The 22,762-nt window shown below is 35.8% G+C and overlaps 1 protein-coding gene across 1 annotated transcript; it reads left to right on the top strand.

Moving 5' to 3' along the window:
* The first annotated feature begins 278 nt into the window (after positions 1 to 278).
* On the top strand, positions 279 to 19,245 carry LOC140153317 (BTB/POZ domain-containing protein KCTD20-like). The gene is made up of 10 exons (XM_072176043.1): positions 279 to 380; positions 1,966 to 2,086; positions 8,684 to 8,953; positions 9,998 to 10,100; positions 12,211 to 12,331; positions 14,502 to 14,599; positions 15,185 to 15,284; positions 15,978 to 16,088; positions 16,489 to 16,542; positions 17,033 to 19,245. The coding sequence occupies exons 2-10, from the start codon at positions 1,995 to 1,997 to the stop codon at positions 17,419 to 17,421; spliced, it is 1,338 nt and encodes a 445-aa protein (XP_072032144.1). The 5' UTR covers positions 279 to 380; positions 1,966 to 1,994; the 3' UTR covers positions 17,422 to 19,245.
* Positions 19,246 to 22,762: the final 3,517 nt, after the last annotated feature.

The following is a 22,762-nucleotide window of genomic DNA, read 5'->3' as shown; positions in this document are numbered from 1 at the left end:
GGCAGGCCGAGAGGGGGGCAAGCAATTTTTGACGAGCCGTTTGGAAATTTTATCCCTCAAAACGCCCATTCCCCTCCCCCTGTCGTAAATGAACCCCAAAACTTTGAAAAATCGCCAGAAGTACTTGGTGACACATCATGATTGATGCCAATCGATATCACGCACTTCACGCAACTGCATCCTAATATCAAATCAAATTGGATTTACGCCAAAATACATTGCGAAAAGAGATATGTAATCACTAGAGGGCGATGTTGAAATTGGAATTGCGTATTTTAAACAGCACTCATCTAAACGAGAAAATCAACACAGAAAGAAAATGTCTGCCAACGATTACGGTTGAGGTCTGCGATTTAGTTCGAAAATGTTACGAGTTTTTGGTAAGTTTCCACATTATTTATTAAATTTATGTTATGCATATCGATAACCAAAATAGGCGAGCATGCATTGGACTAAAGATTAGTGTCAAGATGGGAACACGTTCGCGATGATGGGGAATTATTTTCATGATGATGATACACTTGAAAATGATTGTTACTATCTGTCTATCACTCAGCATGATCAGTGATAAATATTAGGCCATGTAATGATACTATATGATAGTATCAGTTTGTGAATGAGGACATCGTATAAGTTCCTTATGTAGGCCAGGGAGGGGTTCATTCATATATTTTCATGACTGAAAGGCTGAGGGGGCCATCCATTGGTTAACACATTTGCTAGTCAGCCAAATTCGCCTTGACCGGGTCCGGGGCCCAAACACAATACATATTTACATAGAAATTTAAAACTTTTTCAAGAACAGGTAGGTCAAGGAAACCTACATGTTTTCTAATACTTCACTTGACCCAATTAAAATATATGATTTTTTATGGTGATGAGACACTCGCACATGACATGGAATTTTAGAGGGATTTTGCAGTTCCACATAGTTTTAGCTGTATCATCTTGAGACTAAGATCTAGAAACAGCACCGAAATGCTGTTTTGTTATGGTACGTAGCTGAATCTTTTTGATGAAAGTTAATCTTTGACAAGATGTAACTTTGCTACGGAAAGTGCTATGACAAAAAGGTTTTCAGTCTTGGCTTTCTTTACTCAAGGCCAGGGCTTTAATTTGATATGTAAAATGATGCAGTTTGATGGCAAATTTGAAGTCACCTAGTCCTAGCATACCAATACCAACATTGGGGAGGATGACACTTTTTAGGTTTATTCAAGGAACATCTACAAATTTGGTATCACTGTAAAGAGCATTAAGAAACTTAGACAATGGTACCAAAAACAGCTCTATAGCTCATCATTTTATATAAATTAAAGCCCTTGAGTAAAGAAAGCCAAAACTGAAAACCATTTTGTTGACATAGCAGTTTTCCATAGCAAAATTACATCCTGTCAAAGATTGATTTTCATCAAAAATATTTAGCCAACATTTAATGCATCAATTCAAAAACAAAACAGCATAGTCTTATGACAGTGCAGCTTTTCTATGTGGAACTGCTGTATTGTGTTGGGCCCCGGTTTAGGCCAATTTGGCTGACTAGCAAATGTGTTAAGGTTTGCCTCTCATAGAGTATTAGTGCAGTACAAATTTCGAACATTTAAGGACTTGTTCTCATATTTATAAATCAAGGTGTAGGAAGTGCCAACACGGTCATGACGGTGCCCTACAGTGTTAATGTTTTGGCAAGTTTGCATATATAGTAAAATATTACCATACAAACATAAGGCCATTGATGAGAAGACCCAAGGTCTAGAATACTTGGTTCTAAAGTTCTGCAGCTTTGTGTTGTCAATTTCCTTACGGTATGTATTTTGTTGGTTTTTTTTTACTCCCATTTTGTGCCTTTATCTTGATTTCAAATTTGCCGCCTTTGACCTGCATGGACCAGATTGTGTATGTAAATATGTATCATGTGTAAACAACACAATTACACAAAATTCTGTTGTTTATTTTACTTTCCAGTGTCTAACCATTAGAGATTTGTCATTTGAATGGCAGAAAAGCGATCAATTTTGCGTAGAAGTTCTACAATAGAAAGTAGTGATTCTGAATCTGTTGATAGTGATCGGGATTGTTGTACCAAGTAAGTATCAGTTGGCAGCCCAAGCTACCTTATCAAGTTAGTCGTGTTTAAATAGTAGACATGCAAAAGAAGACATTAAAGTATCCCACATTGGCAACAATGAAGCCCTCATCTCTGAGCCCGACAGGCCCAGATTTTCCTTTTTTTAAATTTGCTGTCTGCATGTAAAATCAGTCTTTTTCGGCTAAAAGTGGATTGAGTTTGACAGAAATTGCTGTATGCATGTAAAACTAAAATCAAAAAGTTGGATTTACTTTGACTAAAAATACATGAGTGGAGGGTGCAACCAAATTTAATTACAGATTTTGGTGACTTTTAAGGGCTGGGGTATGAATGTTTGGACAGTATTTATTGTGGGACATTAGAGCACATCAGACATATCGAATTGCATTCTGAATACGAAGAATGTCCTTCTGATTTCAAATAATTTTGATTTTTTGAAATTCGCAATGTGGCAAATGATTAAAAATTGATATTTTTGATATTTAACAGCACTCGAAGTAAACTTTATAAATCTGATGATTTATACTTAAAGTGTATGTACATGTACCGTGGGATGAAAAGCAGACGATCAATTGAAAATTTGGACATTTCGTATTAAAGATATGAATTTTTTTTCCCAAAACACCAAAAAAAATTAGGTCTTTTGGGGAAAAAAATCCATATCTTCAATATGAAAGGTCAAAATTTTCAATTGATTGTCGGCTTTTCCTCCCAGCTACATACACTTTAAGAATATATCAGGGCAATTCCACGGTAACTCGTGCTACACTTTATGGCGTCCTTTTACATACTTTGTGCTCCAGCTTTTTAAAATCATTTGATTGGAATCTGTATTTTTTACTCGTGCTACAGTTTGTCCGGCCATATACAAAATGGTTAATATTCTTTTAAATGTCAAAGTTTCTTGATAAAAATTCCTTAATGACTGGTATTTGATCAAATAACCCAACATATAACCAAAGTATACTTTGATATAACCATGATAAATTGATAACCCCAAAATAACCCAATTTATGTACAAATAACACCAATACAGTGCATGTATCAGAATACAATGTACCACACACATTACATCTCAGCATTACATAGGTGTATAATTATGTACTTAATCCCTTGCTCCATCCTGTTTGGATATTTCATACATTGTACATATATGTAGGGCTTAAATTTCAACAGTTAAATTGAACAGTCAACAATTGATAGATTGATAGGTTATTTCACCCTAAATTAGATCACAAAACTTGTAATGTTTGTGGTTCTTTACAATGATCGGCTCTGTAAAAAGTGTAAGTTTCTTTAAATTTAAAAATTGCTTTCTGAGGTACCGGTATAGAATGTTTGGTCATCTTTTGGTTGAGATCATTTCCTGTGATTTCCTGCTTGGTGCATTACTGAATACAGTTTGCACGATTTCAATCACTTCACCTGGAAAATGAGACCCATACTCAACAACATGAACAAATTTTGTATCATACAAATCTCAGTATCAACTTGAAATGTCACTGTGGCTGTTAGCTAGTCTCACGATTTCCAGTATCTATATTTTCTTGGGCTAGATTTGGGGGGGGGGGGAACTAAAATTTTGGTTGCATCATTAGTAATGGGATATAATTTTACTAGAACATTTTTTTTGGAGAGACTGTACAAGTTTAAGTCTTCGAGCTTCAAAAAAGGGACTTTATTTTGGTAAAAATTTGGTATATTTACACTATTTTGGCGCATGATCAGGTGGAACTGGCTCCTTGAACCTTAAATTCGCTATCTTTGCCTTCCATATTTTTACTTACATTTTTCTGTCAGAAAGGCACTTTTATCTTTAATTTTGGGCCACACATGTGTGTTTGGCTGGTTGTTTCTTTGTTCGGCTGCTCGGGCGGAAGCAAATTGATTAATCCAGTAAATCCACTGTGCAGCTTCAACGCAATAATCGATCAACTACATACTTGGTATACTATGCCAGATAGATAGGTATGGTGATAGGATATGGTGGCTTGATGTGCTGTATAGTTTTGTGTTATGTTATTTGCATATTTATGAATATTAATGAGCTTATTTTCATATTTTGCCTACATTTTCATTAATCCACTCTGCAGCTTAAATGGATAACCAATCAACTTCAAACTTGGTTTGGTGATTGGATACTAATATTGTGACCTGATGTTTCATGTTATTTGCATATTTATGAATATTAATGAGCTTATTTGCATATTGCATATCATTTGTATTTACAAAACATTGTTATTTACACAATTTTGAGTGAGTGCAACCTTAAGGGTTTACCGTCGTAACTAAACCTATCGATCAAATTTTTTTAATTGACATATTTTGTACATTAATATGTGTAGATAATAAATCAGTAAAAAAAACAGGGGTGCGGACCTCACTTTTGAGCTACAGCCGTTTTAAAAGAGGTGTACATTTCCAAAAATCTCTGTACACTTCAATGGCAAAATCAGCAACTTACTTAAAATAGACAACCTTTTGCGATGTAGAAAAAAATTGTATCGATCAAATTTTTTAAATTTTATATATGTTATGAAAAAGAAAAAGCTCTGTAAATTGTGCAAAAAAAAAAATTGGGGGTACCGGACCTTGTGTGCGCGTAAATTGACCAAAATAGGTCAAAAATGCATTTTTTCTGCCACACCATGCGTAGTTAATTGCATACATGGATATTTTGTTTGCGTATCAACGCGCTGGTATACACGCAGCGATCTGATGCCGGATAGCGTTCATTTACGCATATGGCCACAAAATAGGAATTGTCTGTTTACGCAGGAAAGTTTTCACTGTAAAAAAAAGAAGTTACCATAATAGGAACAATTATTCTAATGATGTCGATTATTAAGACTTCATGCCTTAATATTCTTACTAATTTGGTGTATTTTGGTCATAAACGGGTGTAAGAAAGACTCTCATTCTGCAATCTGCAAAGATATTGGACCAAAGAGTTATCAAATTACACAAAGTGAGGAATTGTCAGCTTTCACCATGTTCACCTGACTCGATCGACCAAAAAGAGGATTTATTAAACATGTTAAAGCGAAGCGTTTGACACCATGGCCGGAAGTGTTTGACTATAATAGGCCTACAATTATTATACATATAGGCCTACTTAGCATGCTTAGTGCCGTTTACGAGAGGAAAACTTTTTGGTCACAAAAACTATATAATACTGGAATTATCTCGAGGTGGATTCATATCACAAAGCAGTTCAATTAAAGCAAAGTTAAACACTGGGTTGCCTATAGCTGTAGAAAAACGTTTGGCTTATTAGGCTATGATATTATTTTTGTAAATGTATGACACATTTGTTTGAAATTGAATAGTTTTTATGGTGTTGTCTATATCGCATGCATTATGAATTCAGTGCACGTAGTATAGTAGGCCTATGTCTTTTCCCAATAACACAAAATGCTTTAAACATTTAAACGTTGGATTATAAACTTTTAAAAGTTGCCGTGTGGTGCGTTTCATTATGAAACGTTCTACAATAACCTTTAATAGGCCTATAATATACCGGTAGTGGTTACCCAACATTTAGGCCAAAATATTATTAAAACGAATTAACCAATTTAACCAACACTCGTTTAGGCCTAATGTTTAAAAAACCACCTGATTCTGTGTTTGTTGGGTAGGCCTGTAACTTCATACCATCTATTGGACCCTACTGTCGTAAGCCTACTTTGTGGGAGGGGTCCAGGTCCGTTATCAGTGGAAGCACGCTGGCAACATTTGGTTTGTAGAAATTGTAGGCCTACAATGTACATGTTATATTTAAGCGGCCACCTTTCTTGCGCTCAGCAAACATTGTTTTCTATATTTTGTGGCCCTGGTTATCGCCGGTGCGCAAAAATAGCATTGACACGCACAAAACGCATCGTTCTCTGCGATGTCTGCAACGCAACGCCGAGCAAGACGCGGAGTACGCACGCGTTGAAAAGAGGCGCAATAGTCGAGTCGAATCGGGTGACGACGGAAAACCCTTAATTACGAACCGCGTAATTCTAGTTTGCCAGGGGAAGTCTGTTTCACCTGCCCCCCCACTGGCTACACTACTGCTAGAAAGTTGTTACCATGGTTACATAAATGCATATTCATGCAGTTGGGAGATAACCTCTATTGCTGCCAAGTGGTATTTTGCATTACCTTTGCTGGTACAGGGGGGAAGTGGGCTATGGTAACTCGTGCTACATCGGTAACTCGTGCTACTGGTAACTCGTGCTACAGTTTTTAAGGGTCATTATTATGTGGTGGATAGTGTTTTGTATGTTAATTTCTTATTTTTATTCAAGGTACTACTAGTAGAAGGAAAATAATAAGTGGCATCAATTAAATTGCCAACATTTTGTAAATATATTAAAAAATGCATCTCTCGGTAACTCGTGCTACACCATATTTTGTGTTATGAAAACACAATGAAAGAAAAAAATTAGCGGGGGGTTATTTAAAATGTGATGGATATTTCTTGAAGACCATATTTCATAGCTATAAAATGTATCAAATTAAAAAGAAAAGTGCCCCTGTTTAATAAAATAGGCCCACTTAGAAAATATCTAAGTTGAACAGGATTTTTCCACTAAAAATACACTCTCGAAGAAATTTTTTTTTGAACAAAATGTTAGAAAAATGCTGAAAAAAGTTTAGAACTTGAACATTACATCTATTTGGAATAATATGAAAGTTAAAAGAAATACATCTTGCCAGTCATTCAGGAAATTTCCTGATTTCAGGAAATTTTACTTGGATGATCCTGTACAAATGTATAGGCGAAGTACATTTTTCTGTAAATTTTTTGCCATTTCAGGATTTTTTGACAACACTGACTGGCATCTCTGATAGAGGCAATTTTATTTTTTTGAGTCATGTCCACTTTTGCTTGGAATGGCCCATCATTAGATTTATAAAATTAACTTCGAGGACTGTTATATCAAAAATGTGAAAAATATCAAATTTTAATAATTTGTCATAAAATTTGTATTATATCATGAATTTCAAAAAATGAAAATGATTTGATATCAGAAAGACATTCTTCGTATTCAGAATGCAATTCGATATGTCTGATGTGCTCTCATGTCCCACAAAAAATACTGTCGAAACGCTCAAAACGCTCATTCCAGATCCCTTAAGTCATTTGCTAAAAAAACCAAAAAAAAACACCCGACTTGAAAGATCCGTCTCCCTGTATAACATTTTTTTGTTCCCTTTTAAAGCCTAACTATTGATGAGGAAGTCGGTCACTCATTTCCTGTCAGCTGTGAGGTGACATCATTTGAGTGTTATGGCCAAGTGATTTCTTAATTAGGTTGATTACATGTAAGATGAATTGATGATTAAATGATTTAACTAATAATTAAAGGACTGTTAAACTAAGTACTGTATAAGCCAATATTTTTGCGGGAATATATTTTCAGGGTTTCATGTATCATTGACAATTTCACGGGTTGTAGAATAACATAGTAAAATGCTTAATTATCATGTTTTTTGCGGTGTTTTATTTTCGCGGATGCCTCTTGATCAGCGTAAATCCGTGAAAATAAAACCAATGTGAAAATTTCAGCGTATACAGTAATTTTACTTGTATTCGAGTGAACTGTCTTATACCGGTATTTATTAAAACATACTCGGCAGTGGGGTTTGACTCACACCCTTTTTATTTTACCCCCACCCTTTTTATTGAGGCACCCTTTATACTGAAAATTCCTGACCCCCACGCTTTTTACTGAGGCACCTTTATATACTGAAAATTCTTGACCCCCACCACTTTTTGCTTTTTCCGCTATTTGTAAACTGACAAAGTCACATAATTTAGTTCAAGTATCAAGTACGCCGAATTCTGCACCTATTTCACACGTCTTGAGTCCGATGTTTTCTCTCCATTAAGTTGATACATTACGTGAACAATGCAAATTATATGTGAAAAACTACTACTGTACTGTAAAATAAGCATTTTAATGAATAACTGTACTTTTATGGCGTTCAAATGTTGTTCTTGTCATGAAACTTGACGTACGCTATGTTTAGCGACTATATCCTACGTCTTCCGTGCTGCTTCGCTCAATCAATTATGCATGATAATGACGTCACTCATATACGATCAATGTAAAGAAAAATAACACGTCATGGAAAATCGGACATTGCATATGACGAGGTGTTTTGGCAGGGCTTCGGGAGGATATTGTGTACATTGCACTGGATTCACAAACAAGCGCGAGCCTGCATCAAATGGAATTTTATCTTGCGACATAGTGTGCAAGTTTTGGTGATTTTTCTTGGAACTATGATTATTTTATCATTCAATAAAAATATACTGTAAGTTGGAAGAAGCGCCACGCTTTTTATTTTAATCCCACGCTTTATATCAGTCCACGCTTTTTACCCAAAAGTTTAAACCCCACGCTTTCACCAATTTTCAGAATTTCGAACCGGCACGCATTATAAAGCGTGGACTGCCGAGTGTGTAAAATCAACATATTGTGACCCGAAGGTCAAATTACATGTAAAATATACAGAGTAAAAACATCTATATAAATAAAAATTGATAAACAAAAGCATGAATAAAATACTAATCCCTGAATTGTGTGTTCTCTGTAGGTGTTGCTCTCATTACCAGTGTGCCAATATGAGTGATGAAACAAACACCTCACCATCGCATTCATGCATGAAACCTGCCAACACCAACCACATCAGCATCAAGATGGCTTCCAATCCACGCAACCACCGGCCACCAGAGGACACAGGTGCACGCAATCAACTCGCCTACCAGTCTAAATTACCGGATAGAGTTACGCTCATAGTGGATCATACACGATTTGTATCAGATCCTAAATTATTCACAGCTCACCCCAACACAATGTTGGGAAGGTATGTAGGAGTCCAGTGACACACTGGTGATTTTTAATATAATGCAGCATTCTTTACATTTACGAGGCATGTAACCAATTCAAATTCTTCTTCTAAGCGTTTCTCACTTTAAAAAATTGGAAATATATTGAGCACTTTGAGCCCCAACTCAAGGACCACAAAATGATACAACTGCCAGTGTAAAGTTTGTATTCATATAGATTCTTTCATAGGCCAAGGAGAAATAAATATTTGGTAAGTTCTCGACCGACTGTAAAGTTTGTTCGGCTTATAATTGACGAAAAAGAGACTCATATCAGCGTGCATTGATATAGTATGGCTTGCGCTCAATAGGGTGCAGCACATACGCTATACTGTGGTTCATCTCAAGTTTGGTAGTGACGTAGGTGCTTATTTCGCTCGCCGCAGTATCGAATCGCGCGCGTAAAGTTTTACGCCCTGAGTGTACACGCACGCGCACAGGGGCGGTTTGTCAGCACGCTTGCTGCGTAAACGCGAAAGAGCATTGACATCACTATCAAACTTGAGGTGAACCAAATTATAGTTGCGCACACTTAAGGGAATTTACGCGAGCGTGAGTTGGGACTTTATTGACACACAGATGAACAAAAAACAAATAATTTTCACCAATTATAAGCTGAACAAACTTTAGCTGAGGACCCCCTACCCAAAATATTTCTAGGACTCAGGGAGCCAAAAAAATGCCACATTTGTCATAACTTCCTATCACATTTACTAGTGACCTTCAAGTAACAGATAGCTTTCATTGTATATCACACAAAATCACAAAACTTATGAGCGGCATGCAACCCTTTCCACAGCCTTACGATATATGTTGAGCAGTGCTTTTTCATGACAATTCATGATTGATTACCTTACCTTTGACGCAAGCAGCTGTCATAAAGAGCTGCAAGGTTGAGCATGTTAAGTTATGTGAGCAATTCTTGGTTTCATTATAATCTAACTTGTTGAGAATAATTACATGTATTATCTAATCTTCTTTATCAGTATCTTAATGTATTATTTCAATTTTTACAATGACAGAATGTTCAGTCATGGATTTGATAACAACTACACAAGACCGAATGAAAGAGGTGAATTTGAAGTAGCTCATGGCATATCAGCTGAAATATTCTCATCAGTCATGGTAAGAAATCTGCCTGGCAGTCACAGGTCTGGTCACAATCCTTTTGTACTAACTTAAATTGTGCCGCCTGATCATTGTCTGATAACGATAGTCAGCACATGTGGTGCAAGTTTCTCAGTCATTGAAATTGCAATATTCCATGGATGCCCTTATTCAATTTTAAAACTAATCAGGATCCCAATCCCACACATGGGTCATATACTTTGATCAGCTCGTAATCGGCGGGAATTCTTAGGTTTTTATCACTACGCCGAAAAGTAGACCGCTGTTAAAAGTGATATAGTTGACCTGATTGATGGTTTATATTTTGTGTGTTAAAGAAAGTAGGCGAAGTATTGTGAATTCAATGAATAACTTGTGATGCTTCTGGCAAGATGCCAAGACATTAGCCTCAAAATAAAACATATTGATATTAATCTGTGATGTTATGAGGCTGATCAAAGTATAGGTACAATATCAGACTATGAGTTTCTTCTAGTTTTTGCCAGGCAAAAATAGGTTTTTGCTACTATGCCAGCTAACACCAAATCCTGCACAATATGATTGTGATGGGAACTGCAGTTATGTTCTAAGAGTGTAGATATACTGGTACATGCAGGAAATTTAAGATCCCTTGTACACTATTTTGAGCGAAGTTTACTACAACAGTATAACTTAAAAATATCTTAACGTGAAATCCATGGTTTCAGATATTGAGTTAGGGGTTCCCGGTTCATTCATATATTTTCATGACTAAACGGTTGTTTATGCCCGAGGAGCTGCATGTGGCCCGATTTTCATCAAAATAATAACAAAAAATTACAAGTAACATTATTAAAAATACAATTTTACTTCATTTTCCCTACCTGGCGATCGCACAACCGGGCCACCAATCATGTGCACTGTTACAAAGTGCTTATGTATGAACATACATTTTAAGAGCTGAAACCATGTACATTTCAAAAATGCATGTATACAATGTCTTAAGGGCAGAGTAATGGGAGAGAACATGGACCTTTTCGAGCTTCATTATTTCTGAACTATATGTCCAAAGTATATAAAACTATACATTTTTGGAAAGGAAATGAGTCAAGGAATCCCATGGTGACGTCAGATTTGTTCAAAAATCTCAAGTTTTTGAAAAAATCACAAAAATCACTTTTTACCCCAATTTTTTGTGACAACTTACAAAAAATCCGTTCTGAGTAAAAAAAATTCGGTTAGCTTTTCATGAAGAAGAGACATGAACTTAGGGAAGGTTTTTTATTTTTTGAAATTCGTCTCTTTTTGAAATATTGAAAAAAACATGTGAAAAAAGCCATTTTGTCACTCTATTAAGCTAAAATTGCACATAATGGTGTATATTTTTGTTTAAAACAAATATTTTGAAAAATGAAAAACCTTCCCTAGACTTTGATGTACTCTAAAGGTTAGTGCAAAAAGTTTACCCTTTGCTTGCATATTTTTCGAGTTATCTTGTCACAAAAATCGTGCAATATTGTGAAAAGTGAACTCTGATAAATCGACGTTTTAGTAAAAAAATGTCAAAATTATGCACAAAACGTCCTTAAATTTTAAAACGGTAAGACTTTCACACTTGTAAAAGCTGTATCTGGTGCATGGTCTAAATATGCATCTTTTTGCACCAATGAATCTATAATCTCTGCTTTCAGTGCGCCAAAATTCAAAATAATTAAAAAATCTAAGTGGCATTTTGACTGCAAATTTTTGTTTTGTTTACACCACATTTGCTGGCGTTAACAACATACCGAATGCGCCTTGACTGCGTTGGATATACGCGCAGAGTTGCGCCGCGTCACGCGACACAAATCGCGAGCGTAATCACAATATTTCGCAAGATTCGCACATTTCTGACTCATTATTTCCGCCAATTTACTAAGCTGTCTTGAGCCATGTGACTTTTTAGAGTTGAAAAGAGTGAAATAAATCAAGCAAAAATACGAATAAATATTAGCAAGTTGTATTTTATCAGTTTCAAGTGAAAGAATACATCTTAGTGTTGATAAATATCAAAAAGTCTCAAATTCGGTCGTGGACGAATGTGTCTTCCATTACTCTGGCCTTAAATGGGTCATTAAATAATGATGTATGTGATTTTGTGTCCTTACAGGATTTCTACAAGACTGGTTATATACGCTGTCCACCAAGCATACCAGTGGCTGACCTTAGGGAAGCATGTGACTATCTTCTTATCCCATTCACAGAAGACACGGTCAAGTGTAAAAATCTTAGTAAGTTAATTGCTCAGGGATATCTTTTGTAAATAATGTCAGATTACAAATGCAAGGGTGTACTAAACTAATTGTTTCATTTATTGAAGAGCATGACCCAGTGTCAGGGAAAGAAGTTGTCCGCAATGGTTATGGCCACATGGTTCAATACCAGTTGGGAGTACAGTCCAACCTCTTTTATCTGGCCACGATGTATTTATAAGTAAATTATGTGTAATTCTGCATTGAATGTCCAAAGTGCTCAATTTAGGACAACTAAATACCGTAACCACCCGGGTATAAGCCCACCTTCAGGTATAAGCCCACCCCTATTTTTCAAAACATGTTGGGAACAAGGGTGCACTCAGCTATAATCCCAGTACTAAATTTTGGCCAAGTTCTTAAATCAAATCAATGCTTTTCTCTCACATTTAAGAACAAATATTAAAAAAATATCAGTTGCTAATTAACATTCCACACTTATAATTTTAAGAAATTGACATAGATGATAGAAATTGCTGGTACATTGGGCATATACAAATGGGGATGATTACACAGCCGTGACGTCAGTCACGGCTGTGTCTTTTTTCTTACAGGTTCTTTCTTTCTTTCTTCTTTCTTTCTTCTTTCTTCTGTCAACCATTACATTTGCTCTAGCACTCACATGCTTACATCGATTTTGACCTAACTTAGTCACAATGATCATTGACCGTGCCCCTACATGTCACATGAAACTTGTGGGGTCAAAGGTCATGCAGGGGTCACAGGGGTTAAAAACGTGATTTCAACTAAAAATGCATCTTCTCCCACAACTTACGGTGGAGAGTGACCCCACTTGCACACATGCATTGTTATTACCCAGTGTATATGTGGTGTACACAGATTTGGGGTCAAATGTCATTAAGGGGTTACTTCCGGTATAAAACGAAAAACCTTCAAAAATTTTTATTAGCTAAGAAAAACATAGCACAGTAACGGTATGTTCACATATGATCTGCAGTCACCCAATGTATATGTGGTATTTTTTTTTTATTTGGGGTCAAAGCTCATTAAGGGGTCACTTCGGTATAAACAGAAATACCTTTAAAATGCATCTTCTTCCACAAATTATGTGGGACAGAGCGCCACTTGCACACATGCATTGTTATTACCCAGTGTCTATGGGGTGTACACAGATTTGGGGTCAAAGGTCATTAAGGGGTCACTTCCAGTATAAAACGAAATATTTAAAAAAAAATTTATAAGCTAAGTAAAACATGGGACAGTAACGGTATGTTCACACGTGATCTGCAGTCACCCAGTGTATATGTGGTATTTTTTTATTTGGGGTCAAATCTCATTAAGGGGTCACTTCCGGTATATAACGAAATACCTTTAAAATGCATCTTCTTCCACAGATTATTTAGAACAGTGGCGCCACTTGCACACATGCATTGTTATTACCCAGTGTCTATGGGGTGTACACAGATTTGGGGTCAAAGGTCATTAAGGGGTCACTTCCGTATAAAAACGAAAAACCTTCAAAAATTTTTATTTGCTAAGAAAAACATAGGACAGTAACGGTATGTTCACACATGAATTGTGGTTACCCAATTCATATGTGGTATTTTTTATTTGGGGTCAAATGTCATTAAGGGGTCACTTCCGGTCTGAGACGAAAAACCTTCAAAATGCCCTTCTGCTACAAATAACATGGCAAAGTGATGCCACGTGCACACATACATTGACATTAGCCAATGTCTATGGGGTTTTCATATATTTTGGGGTCAAAGGTCATTAAGGGGTAACAACACGGCTGTGTTCGTGGTCTTAGACCACAGCTAAGTCTAGTTTTTCTTATTTCTAAATTCAAGTACTAGCCTTCCCCAGTTATAAGCCCACCCCCATTTTTGAAGTGAAATCTGCCATCTAGGGGGGTGGGCTTATGGTATATCTCAATATAGTTTAATAATGGTGTAATATGGTATTTGAGTGCTGTATGCAAAATAGATATCTTTCTTAATGCCTCTGAGCATGAAATTAAGGTGACAAAAGCATTATAAACATCTTTTCCTCAAGACCCAATAATGTAATACAAAAAATATATCTCACATTGCACATTGCCTTTTTTTTACTTCTGTAAAATGGTACATTATACTGATGTGCATTTCTTTTGCATGTACTAGATTGTCTTTTAATTACTTGATTACAGGATGTTTGCTGCATGAGATATCCAATGATGGTGCCAGGAAGGAATTTGACAAGTACCTTGATGATCACATCTTGCCTGAAATGGTAGCCTGTGCCAAGGTATGTATGGGCTATTAACACTGATTAATCTCTAATTCACACACAACATTAATTAGTATGCTAGGTATGTGCAGATATAAACAACAAATTCAACGTCATAAATATGTAAAAAAAATACTCTACAAATATACATCTTAGAAAACATACATAATTATAAAAGCAATGGATATTGAAATAGATAATTAACCAGCTTGTAACATCAAATATGACATTGGTTCATTATGGATTCATTATGAATTCATTGACTCATGGGGGTAATATAATGACCAATGATCAATGATTGGACAGAGTATTAGTTATGATCATGAGCATTTACAGTGGTACCTTGCCTCAACAATATCTGCCCCGTACCTTAAAGGTCACATTGAGTCATTAGAGTGTTCCCTAATATCCTATCCTATATTCACACTACTTTTATGATCACAAAAGTTTGGTGTAATAATGAACTATGCCTTGTATAATTTCCCACAATTTACTTATAGAGCTTCTTTAATGAAGTATATATCTCCATTGATCTCGTCATGCTTTGTTACTAATACGGCTCATACTTCAATAATGGTCTGTTTTAATATTTTGTTACCACAGAGAGGAGAAAGAGAATGTCACATAGTGATCTTGATGGAAGATGATATTGTAGAATGGGATGAAGAGTATCCTCCACAGATGGGAGAAGAATTCTCACAAAGTGAGTAATCAATCTAATACTATGAAAATGGCCAATTGTGTCGTGGTTTTATAATTTTTGCACTTTTCAGGGTATGAAACTGAATTCATCAACAGAAATTGTCAGTTGGATCATGACTCAAGCATATTTTAATGTGTGCCAGCCAATTTGAACACTTGATTTAATTCTTGGCAATGGTGCTCATTTTTGGCCCCCACATTTGCACATTTATGAATATTAATGAGTTCTTTTGCATATTTTGCCTACCAGCTTAAACGCAATCACCGATCAACTTCATTATTATGTTTTCAGGGTTATTAGGAGTTAAGAAAACCTATAATAATGATAATATTGGATGGTTTATTTCGCATGATACCATAACATATCGGATTAAGTCATACAAATATCGAACTCGCCGTTGGCTCGTCCGATATTTTTATGACTCATCCGATATGTTATGGTATCATGCTCAGCCATCCAATATTATATCAAACTTGGTCTTGTGATAGTATTCTTTATATTTACCAACCTATGTTGTGGGGGCCACCTTAATTACAAACCACGTAATTCTAGTTAGCAGATGTAATGCTGAGACTGAATTTTTCTGTGGTAAAAGACTAAATCAAATTTGTTTCTGGCAATAAATATATGACATATCACAACATGAGAATAAAATATTTAATATATTCACACATTTTTCTTGTTTGTATACAGTTGTTTACAGTACTCTGATGTACAGATTTTTCAAGTATATAGAGAACAGGGATGTAGCCAAGTCAGTGTTGAAGGAAAGGGGTCTCAAGAAAATCAGACTTGGTATTGAAGGTAAGCACTATACAGTCCTGACAAGTTAAGTTGTCACATATTACAATGAGTTGAAGAAAAATGCAGTAAGATGAAATAGAAACCTGTTCTTGAAGTACACAAGATCATAAACAAAATCTGTCCCAGGCTGACTTATGTGATTGGCTCCCTTCATAACTTTGAATGAAAATTGGTAGAAATTTGTCCTAAGCTTGTAATTTTAATACTTCCAAAAATTGTAGCACCTTAAGAAATAACTGCAACTGTATTTTTGTATTGAAAATACAGAAAATATAATTTAATGGGATGAAGTATGTATTATATGAATTAATTATGTAGCGCTGGAACATACATAGAACACTTGATCAATGTAGTGAGAATGTTTTTATAAGTGACATTTCCATTCATTCACCCTTTGCAGGATATCCCACCTACAAGGAGAAAATCAAGCACAGACCTGGAGGAAAACCAGAAGGTGAGAATACTTAACTAATTGTACAGGGTTATATATAAATCCTTATATTATTATGTCCCGTGAGTCAAGCTTAACATGCATGCATATAGTCATTATCGAGTGGTTGATCGTTTGCACATATTTATAAAAGGATTTTTATGATTTGATGTATTACTGTGTTATGCATGACTGTATGTACATAGGGAGGCACACATTTGTGATCACAGGGTGTATTGGAACTCTGTACAAGTTTACATACAACTTTTGTGTGTTTATACTTTTTTGTATAACCACACAGTAAATATGCAGTAATGTATGTAGTGTAGTGGCTTCATTTCTTTATTTCGCAAATCTTTGACAACTTTTTGAAAGATTCCATTTTGATATTTGAGAATTGAAAGTCAATCAAGGATATGTGACATCAACAGGGCTTAAAAAATCATTGGTATCAATGTACAAATTATAAATTTGTTGTTCTTACTCCATTATTTCTTGTGTGTTTTTTCTGCAGTTATTTACAACTATGTGCAAAGACCTTTTCTACGCATGTCTTGGGAGAAAGAGGAGAACAAGAGTCGGCATGTAGACTTTCAATGTGTACGCAGTAGATCCATCCCCAATCTATCAACGATATCAAATGATCCTGCCCCATTAAACCCGGACTTAGTATTGCCTGGACCCCAACCAGAAGGTGCCGTTATGCTGGTGCAGCAGCCCGAGTTGTTACTTGGCGAAGGGGGGATGCCCCAGGATATACTACTAGGAGCAGCTGGTGGCCATGGAAATATAGATCGTGGTGGCTTACATGCTGGTCGTGGTGGCGGTGGAGGAGGAGGATATGGTGCACATCATGGTGGATCAAGAAATAGTGGGCCTGTTCAGAGGAGTGAAAGTGCCTAAAGAAGTAGTGTACAAACAACAAAAATGCAAAAACAGTAAATTGGACTGTTAGCAGGTGGTAGGAAGTAGTTATGTAGATTTGGTGACTAACAACAATGTTTATATGAAATATGATGTGCAATGAAGTAATGGGATATTCCTGTTGAGATACATACACCCTCTATGGAAGACATGACCTTAATGTACCATACAGGGAGTGTGAATTTCAAATGGAGTTACCTTAATGGCTGACTCTCTCATTTGAAATCTACACCCTTTAGTGGGAGATATACTATACAGAGTGTGAATTACAAATGGGGTTACCTGAATGGGTGTCTCCATCTGAAATCTACACCCCTGTGTGGGAGATTAAGGTCATGTCTTCCATAGGGGGTGTATGGATTTCAACTGGAATAGCCCAATTAACAACTATATTTTGATTAACTGTTTTGTTAATTGAATCAGCGTTACTTGAGTAAAAAAACCATGCTCCATAGGTAGTGTACAGTGTTGGGTATTACCTTCATGTAAGCATACACAGAGTTAGCCTAGTATCAAGACATGGATTATACAGCTTATGGAATAAAGCTGTCTCATCCATCAATGAAGTCTTGACAATAGGCTAGCATTGTGTATGCTTTATACGTGAAGGATACACCCAGTGTGGTGGTCATATGTATTGCTGATTTCTAACACACTATGATTTGAGTATTTTGAGATCAGAAAATAAGTTTTTAAGACCACTGTAGAATTAAAACTGTTGGAATTTTGCATACATGGATTACATAACCATACTGGCCTACCTCTCCTAGTAGCTATTCAATTCATACTAACTGCGTTTGACATTGGAACTTTGGAAGTTCAGTTCATGTACACTCTAACATCAATATTGTAGCTTTATATACCAGGTACCACTATTAAATTAACCTGTTCTTAACTTCATACCGTTATATCAGCAATCAGCATCAAATTATATCAATTTACTATGATACTTACAAGCCAAAATAGGTAACAGTCTGCCCTGTACAAAACAGGTTACAATGGCTTGTCAACCTGTCCTGCATTTAATTAACAATGTCAAGACTCTTTACAAAATGTTTGGTCTTCTGTAACCTTGCTGCAGTATGTAATATAGCATGGTCTTCAGCAAGTTTTGACAGACTCAAATTTATTTTGAACCCAAGAATTTACAAGGAAATAGGCACTGTATATCTTCCAAAGTATCATGATATGATATAAAAAGTTTACTGAACAATTTATACAAGTTGAAATCATAACATTTTGTTATGTATGTTATCAAAAACGTTGTTTTCCCTTTCTTTTTGTAAGATGAATGTACATGTGTATTCTCAAATTGATTTGTATTTTATGAGCATTTTTGTTTTCGACACACTCAAAGGAGGAGTTCAGAAGTGTTTGTCATACATGTCTTGTCAATCACATTTTAGTGGTGAAGAGTGTTTCTGCTCAATGTTTCCAGTCTTTTGGTTTTTGCTAATGAGCAGGCCTGTGCAGAAGGTATGGCAAATAGGTCTTACAGGTTGATGTAATTTTTATAGCAGGATCATAATCCTTGCATACACAGTCTGCATTGAATTGAGTTTGATCAAGTCAGTTCCTGCCGAACAAAGAAATTCAGAGGTTTCTGGTTATGTGGACACAAAATTGTTTGACCTGTGCAAACTCTGTTAAATTGTCATCTTTCACAGCTTAAAGCAGACACTAAATGTGCAGGACTTGTAAGTCTGTAGGTCTACACACAGGTCTGACATAAGGCAATCATTGACAAGACATGAAGCATCACTTGTACATTTGCCATTGGGTCACCCCCAATATGGCATGTGGGACATGAATAAATCTTGCAATTTCTTGTATGATAGATTTCAAGATTTTCTGTCATGAGGTCTATATGAAAGCTGCATTCAATTACTTAAAATGTTATTTTATACTTAAAATTAACGTAAATCAACAAGTTTTAACCTTGTGAATTGGGTCATACTGCTTTGGGCAAGAACTGATATATTTCATTGTTCATTCTTTGAATAAAAGCTACTGAGTGAACAGTCAGATCAGCTTGACTATAATTATTGTTTACCAGTGTTTTCAACTGATTCCCAAACTCTAAGTAATTTTGGAAAATCTTTTTATCTACTTTGTATTGTATGAGTCTGTTTGCACATTAAATAGCTTGTCAACTAAAACCACCAAAATACATTGTTGATATAAGCTATGAAAATGTTAAATTTATACAAAACCTCTATGTTTATGATCTGAAATGAGCTATTCCATTTAAAAGACATACACCCACTGTGGAAGACATGACTTTGATCTCCCACACAGGGAGTGTGAATTTCAAATGCGGTTATCTGAATGAGTGACTCCATTTGAAATTCACACTCCCTGTGTGGAAAATTACATTCATGTCTTCCATAGGGGGTGTATGGATATCAACTGGAATGGTCCAATCTTACCCTTTCTGAAAGAATCTATCCCTTATGAAGTTGTACCTCAGTTTATACATTTTAACAAAAAAAAAGTGTGTTGTTTAACAGAAAACCAGTTTGTGCCTTTATAATGCCTACAGTAATGAATAAACTTAAGAGTAACTTGATTGGATTAAATTGCCCAGATTTTGTACTTGTAGAATATTGTTAAATATTATATATAAATGAGCCTGTACCACTTACCCATATAATGATGATGATGATAATAGCTTGGTCATATTGGTCTCTAAATTCGTTCAAATTGTATTAAAGGGGCATTTCGTGATCCACAGCCTCATCCCCCCACTTTTCCCAAAAAAAGTTGAGATTTTTACACCACTGGATACCCCTGGCTACATAATGTTTATGTACCAAATATTTCTTGCAGATTAATTCGTTTAGCAAAAATATCGCCAAATTTGAATTTCGTTCTGGTGCACCAGAACGAAATTACAACACGTTGTCTATGGAGCAGTGTAATACACATAATCATGCATAACTCGCAAACGCATAAAAATCGGAATCAACTGAAATTTTGGAAATAAGCTTTTTCGTGGATATCTACTGAAAAATGTCATAAAAAGAGGATGCTAGGATCACGAAATCCTCCTTTAATATACACCTCAAAGTAACAACAGTCATTGAAACAGACTAAGTTGCATAGGTGCTCAGTTGCCTCTAGACTGTTTCTATTGATTTTAAGCATGATATGTTTACTCTACATGTCAAACCTCTCAAGAGAAAGATCAATGCCTGCAAATGATATGGACAGAGAATATGTTGCTAAATCCTAAGACTGCTATTTGAGAGTATTTGAATGTTTAATTGTGTAATTTGAATGTATAATGACCGATTCTCCTAATGGTGTGAAGATATTAGATGTAATCATTGTCCCAAACTAGGAAGCATGATTCCTTTTAGGTGGAGTATGCTTTCACCATCAGCATTTGCGGACTAGGAGGGGCTTAGTACTTTTGCTGATAGATCAAGCAAGCAGTCACTTATCTGCATAATTGTTGAAAAAGGAATCCTACAATATCATATTTAAGGTCACATTTTAGAGGAACGAGTACTTTATGCCCAAAATTCAATCGGGAACAGTCGCAGTCTCACAGAAATTGCTCAGCATCATCAGTCCATTTCAAATGGTGTTGAAATAGTGTTAAATTGCTTCAAACCTACTGAATTATTTCCCCAGTGGAAAAAGGAAATTACTCGCAATGTATTTTCTGAATTGCAACCTAATGTGTAGTTGACTCAAACTGTGTCTTGCAAGTTATATGCAATATATATAAGAGACCAATGACTTACCATCTTCTACTCATATTTTATGTAGAGTAATTGATGTCTTATAGTCTATCTGTAAGATCAAGTCAGCTGATGATAAATCTAACGCAAGTCTTTTAGGAGACTGTGAGTTACGATAGTGTCACACATATACCCTGCCTAGTGTAATAAGAAACAATGTAATCAATCTATATATGTCAAGCTAACATGTATGTTTAAAATATTGTCGTTTTGTGTGTGTGGAACATTCCACTCATGGCATGTCTTTCGCTCTGAATATGCCTCTTTGATTTTGCAGTGTACAGTTTTTGAAACACAGTCTGAAATTGTATGTATGGAGCAGCTCAAAGTAGATAGAGTTTATTATGACGATATGAGATATATGCAATTTTAGTATAGGCCACTATAAAGTGTTCTTCACACATTTTCAAGTGTGATGTTGTGCTTTGTAAATCAAAAACAAATTGTCTGTTGTTGATGATTTTATCTGGAGAAGTGATACTTGATTTATTGGATTTCTATAGGAAAGTGTCAGTATTTTAATAACCAGCAATCAGCTGTAGTTATATTCTTAAACCCAATTTAAATCGGTTAAAAAGACATCCATAAAAGTTGAGATTGTATACACAATCATAAACCTTAGACAAATTCTCCAATTTGTATTTTCTGTTTGTCAGTAGACAGTAACAACACAAAGGTCTATGGAGGAGTGTAATACATGTAATTTTGCATAGCTCGCAAACACAAAATTGGAATTAACTGAAATTTTGGAAATGAGGTTTTGTCGATCTATACTCAAAAAAGATGTTGAAATCACAAAATGCACCTTCAAAACATGTTTACTCTTTCTTTTAATCCAAAAAGTTTTGTCAAGTGTTCCAGCTGTCAAGACAAATTTTTCCCAATTTATGGTGTATACTGGAATGTGGGTCCTCGGAAGGGATTCGGAGAATCATGATTTATTTACGAGAGAATTACATCACGTGTATGATGTGTATGGTTAAGTCTTGCACAAAGAGGAGATGGGATTGTTAAAGCAGGGATCCTTTGCCCTAATTTTTACAACACATGGTAAGCTGTGAAATCCATTTATGATACATGGTAGAATGACTTTAGTCCATTTGGCTTTCTCAAGGCAGTGAGCCAGTACTTTGTTGCAGTTACGCATGTACAGATTCACCGGATTTGATCGCACTTGTAAACACGGCAGTTCTCTGAAGTCAACGCACATGATTTAATACTACACCAACTGGAGCACACACTGATGTCACTGCTTTGAGTAAGCCAAATGGATTAAAGAATCCATTTCACAAAGGAGTTTCACAAATCAAGGCTAGACATGTGAAATATGGAGTAGTGCTATCCTGGTTGTCAGTAAAGTTAAGCTACCTTCATGCAGTGACTGTTGTGTAATTGGAATAACAGAATGCTTACGTCGCACAGGTGTGTGTGTTCATGTTGCTGATCACGTAGTATGCTATGCTGGTAATGCTTGCCCAACCCCCTGATGGCAGCCTCCATATATGTCAGATTTGTAATTCACAGCATTTATAAAAGGCTCTGTAGTGTGCAAACTTGGCTGGTCCAAATTT

Source organism: Amphiura filiformis, chromosome 5 (genome assembly GCF_039555335.1).
Source record: "Amphiura filiformis chromosome 5, Afil_fr2py, whole genome shotgun sequence".
In the NCBI taxonomy this organism is placed as follows: domain Eukaryota; kingdom Metazoa; phylum Echinodermata; class Ophiuroidea; order Amphilepidida; family Amphiuridae; genus Amphiura; species Amphiura filiformis.
This window is presented reverse-complemented; position numbering and strand designations above follow the sequence as displayed.

Bases quoted from the DNA above. Each gene is read 5' to 3' on its own strand.
- LOC140153317 (XM_072176043.1), top strand. From the start codon at position 1,995: ATGGCAGAAAAGCGATCAATTTTGCGTAGAAGTTCTACAATAGAAAGT. The intron at 2,087-8,683 runs GTAAGTATCAGT...TGTTCTCTGTAG, and splicing joins GATCGGGATTGTTGTACCAA to GTGTTGCTCTCATTACCAGT. The intron at 14,600-15,184 runs GTATGTATGGGC...TTGTTACCACAG, and splicing joins AAATGGTAGCCTGTGCCAAG to AGAGGAGAAAGAGAATGTCA.